This window comes from Scaptodrosophila lebanonensis, unplaced genomic scaffold, assembly GCF_003285725.1.
Source record: "Scaptodrosophila lebanonensis strain 11010-0011.00,11010-0021.00 unplaced genomic scaffold, SlebRS2 tig00001445-arrow-arrow-pilon, whole genome shotgun sequence".
Lineage (NCBI taxonomy): Eukaryota > Metazoa > Arthropoda > Insecta > Diptera > Drosophilidae > Scaptodrosophila > Scaptodrosophila lebanonensis.
Window position 1 is genome coordinate 242,633 of NW_022060757.1, and position 12,392 is coordinate 255,024.

A 12,392-nucleotide genomic window follows, 5' to 3' on the forward strand; every position below is an offset into this window, starting at 1 on the left:
TAATGGCTCGTCTTGGCCAGATTTCTCCGGAGCTCCTCGGCGACGCTCCAACTGCAGACACAGACTACATTTCCGAGGGCTCCGGCGATGAGCAAGCCCAAGTCTTACAGGCCGAGTGCAGCGTCTACTTGGAGCAGCAGCAAGAACCGAGCGTCGTCTGCCAGCCGCAGCATGACAACCAAGATGGCGTGACCACGGCGTCGCATGACCTTCTAGAAATTATAAAGAATTTGCAAGCAGAAGTAAATGCGAACAAAATGTTGCTGTTACAATTTCGAACGGAGGCAGGCAAAAATATGACGCGTCAAGCGGCGAGCCATAGCAACGCCAGCAACATCCAAAGGGACGGCATAGCAAGCAACGACGACGCCAGTAACGGTAAAACTACCAGTGAAGATGGCAATAGCGACAGAGCAGCCGACGCTGACACCGATAACGGCAACACACACAACGTCGACGTCAGCAGCAGCTTAAACACCAACGAAATGGAGATGCAACGAGTGAGCGAATACGAAAGATGCCAGACAGTGAAAAATATATCAACTGCATTCGCTTTCGCAAAAGAAGCTTCTGTTGAATTTGATGGCAACTCTTGTGCGCGCATTTGAGTAAATCAGCTCAAGAACATCGCCCAGATTTACAAATTAGATGATTGCAGTCTTCGCATGTTGTTCATTGCCAAGGTGAAGGGAAACGCTCAACGCTGGCTACATTCAAATTCAACACGTATGCTTCAGCCCATAAATAGGCTTTGCGATCAGCTAATTATGGCTTTTGGAGAGGAAACATCAAAATCAGAAATAAGACGCAAATTTGAGCAGCGCAAATGGCACCAAGACGAGAGGTTTGCCATGTACATGGAGGAAAAATTGGTGCTGGCGCAGTCCATCAACGTCGATACAGATGAGCTTATGGAGCAAATCATCAAAGGCATCCCATCAAAGAGCTTGCGCGATCAGGCTCGCATACAACGCTTCACTGGGCCGGAGGAGTTGCAGAAGGCATTCGCCAACGTGCGCCTCTCAAAGCAGGTACCAGCAGGTGGCGCAAACAGGGAGACATCGTCCATGTCTGGGGCCAGCTACGATTCGCGCTGCCGAAACTGCAACTCAAAGGGTCATTTTGCCAGAGATTGCCGCAAGCCAAAGCGGACAGCCGGATCATGTTTCGCTTGCGGTCAGATGGGTCATTTTGTGGCGCAGTGATCGCAGAAGAAGAGTTTGAGCGATAATAAATATGTAAGGTATTTTAAAATACACTTTTTAAATAATATTAAATATGCCCTCATTACAGAATGCCTCATAGACTCTGGTAGCGCCATTTCTTTTGTAAAAAGGTCATGCATACCAAATGAAATTTCTTTAGATTTAGTTTATAATTCATACTTTGGGCTGAATAAAAGCCAGTTAAATGTCTTTGGAAAGATTTCTTGCTTTATGTTTAAAGGATTACTGAAAATAAATTTTGATTTAATTGTTGTTGCGAACGAGTCTATGAGTCATGATGTTGTATTGGGCAGGGATTTTATGAATGCGATGGATTTGAATATTAGTCCAGACACCCTTGCAACTATTGAATTAAAAAAATACATGTAACGAATACGGGGTTATCGAGAGACAATGAAAATGTTGGTTCGGCATACAAAGCAGAAAATCCATGCGTTTCGAAACTTTTTTCGAATGAAGCTGATCAGCGAGCAGCGGCCCCTATAAAAATCGAAAGAGAAGCAAAGAAAATATCAAATCAAGCGGTTAGCAATATTAATGATAGGCAACATAGATGTAAAAGAATGTTACGGGATGAGACGTTTAATGGAAAATTAATATGGGATGAGACTGTAGAAGACCAATTGTTACGTAATAAAACTGCTAGTAGGGGACTGTTAGATGCTAAGACTGTTAAAGATCAAATTTTGGGAAATAAAACTGTTGCTGAACAATTGTCAGGCGTTGAATCGGTTAATGAGCTAATTTATGAAACTGACAATGCAGGCGTATCCATGATGGATAGCTTTGAGAAAGATATGTTTAATATTAACATAGTCGACAATCAAATGACATATTACAACTGCGGTGAAAATGTAGATCTCGAAACAAAGGGTCGGTTTGTCAAAATGTTCGAAGAGACTTATTTAAATGCAAAAAAGCCAAATTTCCCGATGATTAGGAGTGAAATGAAAATTTGTTTGGAAAACTCAAAACCTTTTAGATGTTCACCAAGACGGCTCTCTTACTCAGAGAAAGAAAAACTCCAGGCTATGCTAGACGAGTATTTAGAAGGGGGAATAATCCGGCCAAGCGAATCGGAGTATGCTTCACCCATTGTGTTAGTTAAAAAGAAGACGGGCGATTTACGACTATGCATTGATTTTCGTAAATTGAATAAAGTGCTAATAAAGGACAACTATCCAATGCCATTAATAGACGATTTATTAGATAGGCTCCTAAATAAAACCATATTTTCAAAATTAGACCTTAAAAATGGGTATTTCCATGTTTTTGTTAATGAAGAATCGGTGAAATATACATCCTTTGTAACTCCACTAGGCCAATATGAGTTCCTAAGAATGCCAATTGGGATAAAAATTGCGTCAGCCGTATTCCAGCGTTTTGTGAACAAGATTTTTGATGATTTAATTAGAGAAAGTAAGGTTATTGTCTATATGTATGACATCATGGTGGCGAGCACAAACATGAAGGAACACTTAAATACACTGGGGGAAGTTTTCACACGATTAGTTCAAAACAAACTAGAATTACGGATGGATAAATGCGAGCTTATGCAATCGAGTATAAAATATTTAGGCTTTCGCATATCAAGTAAAGGCATAAGGGCAGAAGACAAAGGTTTAGATGCGATTAAAAATTTTCCAGTTCCTGATAAGGTGCAAACAGTCCAAAGCTTTCTTGGCTTGTGTTCATACTTCAGGCGTTTTATTAAAGATTTCTCGGTTTTAGCCAAGCCACTATATGATCTTTTGAGAAAAGACAAACCATTTTCATTCGAGGAAAAAGAATTAGAATGTTTTTTAACTCTTAAGGACAAATTAATGCAGTCTCCTATTTTAGCCATTTACGATTATAAGGAGGAAGTCGAATTACATTGCGATGGAAGTTCATTAGGTTTCGGAGCGGTACTCATGCAGAAAAAAAGCGATGGGAAAACGCATCCAATATTTTATTTTTCTAAGCGTACAACAGAGACAGAGTCAAAATATCATAGTTTCGAGCTAGAGACATTGGCGATAATTTATGCCATACGGAGATTTCGAATTTACCTACACGGGAAACGATTCAAAATAGTCACAGATTGCAACTCTTTAACCCTTACATTGAACAAGGTTGATTTAAATCCTAGAATCGCTAGATGGGCATTGGAACTGCAAAACTACGATTATGAGCTAGTTCACAGAGCCGGGAGTAGAATGCAACATGTAGACGCGTTAAGCAGATGCACAAATATTTTGGTAGTGGAGACAAATAGTTTTGAGGACAATCTTGTTATCTGTCAAGCAAGAGACCCAAAAATACAAACGATTAAAAAAATTTTAGAGAAAAATGAGCACAAAATGTACGAGATGAGAAACGGGATTGTTTATAGGAAAACAAACGACGATAGGTTACTCTTTTACGTACCGGGAGATATGGAAAGCCATGTACTGCACAAATATCATAATGAACTGGGCCATATTGGCAGGGACAAAATGATGGACATTATTTCGAGAAGTTATTGGTTCGCAAATCTTAAGGAAAAGTGCAGCAATCATATTGAAAATTGTCTGAAGTGTGTGGCATTTTCGCCAAAGAGTGGAAAAACGGAGGGACTTTTACATAGCATACCAAAAGGGGATAAACCATTCCAGTTAATACATATTGATCATTACGGACCAGTAGCTACAGGCAGGGCAAATAAACATATTTTCTTGATTGTAGATGGGTTCACGAAATTCGTTAGACTATACACAACGAAAACAACGAATACAAAAGAGGTCATGAAAGCGTTAAGAGATTATTTTAGAGCATATAGCAGACCGAAATGCATAGTTTCTGACAGGGGTAGTTGTTTTACGTCCAAAGAGTTTGAAGAGTTTCTGACTGGTTTGAATATTAAACATATTATGATAGCGACTGGATCTCCACAGGCAAATGGACAAGTTGAACGGATAAACAGGAGTTTAGGTCCAATGATTTCGAAGTTGACTGAACCAGATAAGGGCAGACATTGGGACTCAGTAGTCGAACAAGTTGAATACTCCCTTAACAACACACTCCATCGTAGCATTAAACAGATTCCAAGTAAGGTATTGTTCGGCGTAGAGCAGAAAGGTGATATATTAGACGAGCTCAGAGAAAAGTTGGAAGAAGTTAACAATACGGTTTATAAAGGCAGTTCCAAAAGAATCAGAAATGAAGTTAAAGAAACCCAAAAACGTTCACAGTCGTACAATGAATTATATTATAACAAGTCGAAGAGAAAACCGCGAAGCTATAAAAAGGGAGACTACGTAATGGTAAAAAATTTCGATTGCACGGTAGGGGCTGCTAGAAAGCTGATTCCCAAAAACAAAGGACCATATGAAATAGCAAAAGTGTTGCGAAACGACAGGTTTCTGTTAAAAGATGTAGAGAATTTTCAAGTTTCTCGAAACCCATACAAGGGTGTTTGGAGTGTTCAAAACATACGACACTGGATAGGGAAAAGAAAATAATTTAAGAATATTGTATAATATCGTCAATAAATTTAGACATTAAGACACATATTGTAAAATTTAGATATAAGAAAATTCTGAAATTGTACATAAATTTAAGAAAATGTAACACACCGGGATCAGGAGATCCGGCTGTCAGGATGGCCGAGTTGTAGTAGGATAAGTAGATACATCAGAACTCTGGCAACCCTATCAGCTGTTTTCCCGATCTCGCTGTACCCTGTAGCTCGAGCAATTCGCTCGAGCTCAGTCTCTGACGAGTCACCGAATAAAGAAGACGTCTTTTGTAATTGTGCAGTGTTGTGTTCTCTACTACGTTTTGCCTTCCACAGTAAAGTTCTCAAACTTTTATGTAAGGCATACATCATACAGTAATGACCGCAGGTATTTAAAAAATATCCCTGGATTTGTTGTTTGTTATATTTAAATTTGTCACAATTATTTTTTAAAAACTTTACAAAATCATTATTTTCAGGATACTGACCTTATGAATCGAAAAACTCTCCTTGTTTGTTATTATCAAAGTAAAATGCAACCCAGTGAGCACCAGGTTTATTTGAAGGATCAGTGTTGGCTACAATTAGTGATGGCCTTTTCAGTATTTGTTTTGGTAGCTTATTTGATGGATAAACTCCTCCAAATATATGTCTTGTTGATGAGTTTACTTTTAGGAAACTTTCGATTTGAAGAGTATTCATTTTTAGATTTATTTTAATTTATTATATAAATATTTTCACGTTTCGATGTTTATCAATATCAAGCATTGAATCGTATTCACAATAAACGAGGCATGTAACCGCTTCAGATAACGGATCTGCAAAGCGCCCTTCAATTCGTATTGTTCCTTGAGAAATTAAATTGGAAGAGACTGTAGAGTTTGAGTGATCAGCTGTTAAATCAAATGCTAATATAAAAGTGCTTTTATCAAACATTTCTTTAGAAATCTGAAGTCCTCTATCAAAATGATTTATACCATTAGCTCTGAAAAGCATGTTATATGCACGTGAGCTCTGGCTGTTTGTTGGATTTGAGTAATCAAACTCTGAGGCTTGCGATGGAATTTGTACTCCATTGACAAGAAGATTAAATCTTTGAATTTTAAAATTTTCAAAGTTGAATGGATCCAATGCTCTATTTCCTGAATATGTCTTGTTTTTCACCATACAAAAGGCAATAAAATTAGGTAACTGTCCAATTACAACATTATCAATTGATAGTGTGTTATTTCCAGGATAAAGTGTAAATGACTTTACTTCTACTTTATTAAAAGGATACAACGCATTTTTGCTTTGTAGGACATGATGGTGTGCTAATAGAACACTTGGATTAACAGTGATATGATTCATGAATATTTGTGCTTCTAATATTTTTAATGTGGATTCGGTGTTTTCTTCCATCAAATAGAATGCCGTTTTTTCTATATTAAATATAATGCGTAAATCTACATTATTTAATAACAGCTTGGGTTGATTAAATATGTCTCCATGAACTTTGCCATATAATTCAACTTTGTTGCTCTTCTGGAAAATATTTTTAATAGTTGAAGTGCCATCAATAGTATTATTATTGTTTGAATAACTGGGGTAGTATCCTTGAGTTGCTAAATGACTTCTGCTAGCATCACTACCGTAATTTAAAATAGTTTGAAGATATGCACGATAATGATAATTATTGTCGTTTTGTGATACTAATGTATTATTTAAATATACGCTTGAACTTCTAAATATTGAGTGCAATATATTGTTAACTACAGTAACAGAATCATCAGTTAAGTTTTTGCCTTGTCCATCCTTAATTTGTACTACTAGTCTTAAGTATAGACTTGATAAATCTCTACAAGTTTCTCCATTACCCAAGCATACGAACTCAATTGAGCTTGTACCATCCAATGACGCGATAGGATTGTATGAAACCTCCTCAGTACGCAAAATACTGATTTGTGTTGGATGTGGTTCAAATAAATCAAGTTCACTTTTCATACATTCTATGAGATTTTTCATTTTGTTTTGGTAAATATGTCCGATATAGGGTGTTTATTTGAATATTTCTTTTTGGCGGATATTTTCTTTGTATAACGTCTCCGTTGACTTGGTTTAAAATGAGCTCGCTTTCGTACTGCAAACCTCTTTTTATTCTTTTTTCCGCCCCCATCTTGCGCTCTCTTCATTTTATTAATTGCTTTGGTAGATAGGTTTTGAAATGCAATTTGACTTTGCTCCTTTACTATATTCCGCAAAGGCTTTCTACCCAAATCACTTATTACTGCTTTACCCGTTTCTAATGCTTGATCTTTTATTGCATTTAAACCTGAGTAAAAGAGTGGTTTTTAAATATTTAAACAGGCCGCTAAAAAAATTTCCGATTCCTCTTCCTTGTTGTACTATTCTGGGCGTAACGTATAGTGTACCAATATGGCTAAGACCGCCACCACACTGATTACGATAATATTCTTGATAAAGTTTCTCCATGTTGTTTGATGAGTTTCTGAGCCCAAATCTGCTTAGGACATTATTATTTATAGTATTTCCCGTTTCCTCTTAAAATGAAGAGTAACAAAAATTGGTGTAGAAGATGCCTCAAATGCAATTTTGTATCCACGCGAATCCGTAATTAAAATGGAAATATCCTTGATACAAGACATTTCAAGTGGGTAGTATTCCACATTTTTAAACTGTATTTGTTGAGTAATTCCATTATAGTAAAATATCCGAAGGCATCGTGTTCTTTTATCCCCCACACAACGTGGTTTTATTATGTCTGTATAAATAAATAACAACCCGGTTGTTGTGGTCACGTTCGAAATTTTATCAATCAAAGTGGTATCATGTAGGGGCAGTTGACTCAAATACATATCGGTTATACCAACCTCCCAATCTTCGCCTATATTTTCAGGAAAATGTATTATGTTTGTAAATGCACATTTCACATTATCAGGAAAGACATTCATAGAATTATTGCTTAGGACTGTGATAAAGAACTCATTTAAATAAGACATTTGTAATAGTATATGAATTAATGATAAGAAATCCAATTTAATTTATTTTTACCAATTTGAACTGGGTTTGTTTTACGACTCGATTTACGCAGTATTTCTTTATCCTTAGCATAGTCAAGACTAATGCTAGTATTTTTCTTTTTGTAGTTGCTCAGCTTTTCTTTAAGAGCGATTGTTTTCTATTGATGCTTGCTCTTTAACGTAATTATCGGTTTTAACTTCTTGAAGGATTGTTTTTGTGGACTATGTTCTGATACAGCGTCATACTTTCTCTTTCTTGTTATTGCGTCAATTTCAGGCTCGTCCGACAATGAAGGCATCTGATTTTCATTTTCTTCTTTTAAATTTTCAGAATAATTTAAATTTATTGTTTCATTTGGATTCGTATAGTTTATTTCATCTATTTGGGTTTGGTTTGTGTTGGATAATTCGCTTAAATTTTTCTCATACATCTCCTTATGCCTTTCAGCCAAAATGCTCGGGATTGGCTTCCTTTTTTTATTTAAGTAAATGTTGAGTTCTTGTCTTATTTTTATCCACTTGTCAAAATCACTGAGCCTTTTAGTCAGAAAAATAGGTAACAGCTTTCTATTTATTAAATTTTCTCCCGTTTCGTCATGCAAGAGTTTGTGATATGTGTTAGGATGTAAAACTATTACTTTAGTTAATCGGTTATGGTTTTTAAACATTTTCTAAAACCTTTCCAAAAATGCCTCCAAGTAAAGATGAAATTAAAACTGGAAGAAACCCACCGTTTTGTATTAGAACTTTTCTCTTTGAATTTATTGAGCGTTTTGGGCACGAAATCTTACGTAGTACATTTTTATACCGTTTCAGATGGTTGAGTTGCTTGCCGTTTAAATTGTTGTTTCCACTTAAAGTGTTAAATACAATTTCAACTAATGTTTTTATAAGGTCATTTCCGGTATGGCTTATTATTGCTTTTCTTAATTTAGAGTTAGCCTTTTTCAGAACATCTATATATATAAAACAGTTTGTCCTGACTGACTGACTGATTGGTGATCAACGCACAGCCCAAACGGTAAGGGCTAGGAAGCTGAAATTTGGAATCAAGTATCCTTTCATAGTCTAGGTCCCCAATAAGAAGGGATTTTGGAAAACTCGAGCTCCAAAGGGGGGAAAACAGGCTCCAACGTTTGTATGAAAAATCTACAGTTTTCATCTGATTTACTTTAAACTTAGTTTGTATACTCTCAGAACAATTCCAAGAAAAACTGTATACTTGGTTTTTTGATATTTTTTTTGGGGCCTAAAATATGGGAGTTTTCCTGTAAAAAAGGGCACAAAAGCAAACCGCGTCAACAGCCCACAGCCCACACGGTAAAAGCTAGGATGCTGAAATTTGGGCTCAAGTATCCTATCATGATGTAGATGAGCACTAAGAAGGGATTTTGGAAAATTCGAGCTCCAAAAGGGGGAAAAGTAGCTCCAAAGTTTGTTTGAAAAATCCGCATTTTTCAATCGATCGACTTAAAACTTAGTTTATAAAATCAATTAAAGAATGCAAAGAAAACTGCATACTTAGATTTTCGAAATTTGTGTTGGAGCTTGAATTATTGGGGTTTTCTTGGGACACAAAAGGAAACCGCGTCAACAGCCCACAGCCCACACGGTAAAAGCTAGGATGCTGAAATTTGGGCTCAAGTATCCTATCATGGTGTAGATGAGCACTAAGAAGGGATTTTGGAAAATTCGAGCTCCAAAAGGGGGAAAAGTAGCTCCAAAGTTTGTTTGAAAAATCCGCATTTTTCAACCGATCGACTTAAAACTTAGTTTCTAAAATCAATTAAAGAAAACAAACAAAACTGCATACTTAGATTTTCGAAATTTGTGTTGGAGCTTGAATTATTGGCGTTTTAATATTTATTCATTATTTCAAATGAAAAGTTTGTGTTATAAATTTAGTCCGATCAATTTAAAATTTGGATAATGTAATCTACGTAACTAAATCTACAACTTTGCATTCAAGGATTTTCAAAATATGCATACAAAAGCAGGCAGAACAAACAATACACAATGTCAAACAGTTGGGGACAAATAAATATACATATACATACACACACACACACACACACACACACACACACACACACACACACACACATACAAACAGCTGTTCGTGTAGTTGCGTGCAAACGATTGAAATAGCCAAAGCAAAATGTGAGACACTAATGTGTGAATGTCCATAGATACATATGTATGTGCACATCTATGTACATATGTATCTACATATGTATGTATGTACATTCGTCTTGCACTGACAGAGCAAGAAATGTTAATTAATTGAAAATTATATAACATTTTTAACAGTAATTTTTTCTTTGTTTAGTGCATTTGGCATTAGTGTGTTCATTAATAACTTTATGCAGCAACAACAAATATCAAATAGTTGGGGACATCACATACACACACTCACACACAACAAGCAACAGTTCGTGTCTATGTGTGCGGTTCTCTACGTACGGTTGAAAAAGTAAAGAGAAACATATATACATATGTATGTATGTATGCCTGTGTATGAATATAGCATGTATGTACATTCGTATTAATGTATACATTTGGCAATCGAACAGAGTTGTTTGATTGTAAATAAAATAATGCTCTAAAAACAACAACAACTGCAAGTCATTAGCTCGCTCTTCTTCTTTCGTTTTGACCATTTAATGTTAATTGCAAAAGCAAAACGCCAAAATGTTACAGTTACCGTCGTTACCGTCGCTAGGCAACGACTGCGTAAGCGAAAGTAAAGCAGAAACCGAATAATGGAGCTACGCATATTCTGCTTCGCATTGCGGGCAGATGTATGTATGTATGTATGTATGTATATGATTTGTTCTTATTGATCTCAATAAATAATTAGATTTTGTTATTTAAATATTCTGCTTATTGCATTCAAACTTCGATATTTTGATGGTATCGGTGCCAGTGCTTTTTGATCGTGGCTCAGCGCTGCACGGCATTGACACGAGTGCCGTGTTTCCGAGTTTGTGCGTGGCCGTATTGACTCAATATGGCACGAAAAGACTCAAATGTGAATTTAAATTTGGACTCAAGTATCGTTTCATAGTATCCATCATAGTGTAGGAGCACACTAAGAAAGGCTTTTGGAAAATTCTAGCTCCAACGGGGGGAAAACGAGTTTAAAAAAATATTAGTTATAGTGGTCATGTTCGTTTAACGAAATAGTTTGGCAAGAACAAAAATGTAACGACTACTGAAAAATTTTTTGTCAAGAACAGAAAATGTTCATTCAAATACCTTAAATGCCTTCCTACTGATAACCTTTAAGGTGAAAACATATGGGTAGGTTATGCACACACAAAATAAATACAATTGGAAACATATTGAGCCGGGTTAAGACGGGCAATACCTGCTAGTACAACATATGCTTGTTCGCTTTCAGCCGTTTTAGGCTCTTTTTGTAAACCATTTTCAGTTATATCGCAGTAGCAATATGAGAATTCTGCACTGAAAATACTTGTACGAAACCTTAGAAGGTCGTTCATTCGTTGAGTAAGATCGATAAGTAAATAACCATGTGGTTCTTCTGTTACTTCCTTATATATTCTCATTAATTCATTTGGGTTTTCAGGGTAAATTTGCCGAGCTAAGTATTGAAATTGCAGTTTATCTCGGGGATTTTTAAAAACAATTATGTATTTAGTATTTAATGATATATCCCGTGTATGTGAAGATTTATGAAATATGTTTTGTGTTACCACTATAACAGATAAATTTCTAAGATGCGACCCTTTAGTAAACAATTCATCATTAAGTAATCCAATATTATTAGAACAGGCTCATTTTCATAATTTTCAAAAGAATCAGAAACACCTTTTTAATATTCCACATTATTAAAATCAGGTCTTGCATTCTCTTCTCCATAGCACCAAATGACTCGATTAATATTTTCACTTATTTTCACGGTTTCATACGATGAAGATTTCTTAAAAAAGTGGTTTTTCCAGATCCTGAAGGTCCACTAATTAGCATTGTAAACGGGTGTACAAATTGAACAAACATTTTGTAATTTAAATTTCATATATTTCGTAATTAGAATTTTCTAGGAATACAAAAATCTTAAACAAATTATTGAGTGCACATTTGGTTGTTAGTTTTGCATGTATTCTACAATTAGTAAAATAGTTTGGGAAACATGATAAGCTTTTTCCCATATCAACATCGACAATATTAGTCGTCAAATATTTTCGTAAAAACTGTTTTTTAATTTCTCCTCGTACAATGACTGTAGAAAAACTATTTAGCGGCGATAGTATGTCTCCAAGGTTCAAATATGATATATTGCCAGAAGACCAGTCTAGTCCATTTATATTCATCGGGGTTATGTACAGCGTTTTCCTAACATCATTATCCAGCTCCTTAGTACCATATGGAGGTTTAAAATGAAAAAAATTTGGTAGCACTGAACCAGTTTGCATGAATGCCAATTCCTTAACAAAGATTTGCTTATTATTTCCATACACATATTGAAAATCCACTGCTACGCTTGAATTTCTATCGATTTTTAACATTTCGACTTGATGACAATTTCAATACTGAGTTCCTTTTATTATATCAAAGACTCTTTATATAGAGGCAGCAAAGACTTTTTCTAGTTAGTTCGTTAGACGTTTTCAAATAAAATGGATCATCAGCTAACAAGCAAAT

General features: G+C 35.7%; 1 protein-coding gene across 1 annotated transcript in view; it reads left to right on the forward strand.

Annotated features, from left to right (window-relative positions):
* Positions 1-2: 2 nt before the first annotated feature.
* Positions 3-12,392, forward strand: part of LOC115633562 — a 49,869-nt gene continuing 37,479 nt past the window's right edge. The window contains exon 1 of the mRNA XM_030531018.1: positions 3-378. Within this exon, the coding sequence (XP_030386878.1) occupies positions 3-378 (376 nt within the window). The remainder of the gene's footprint in view (positions 379-12,392) is intronic.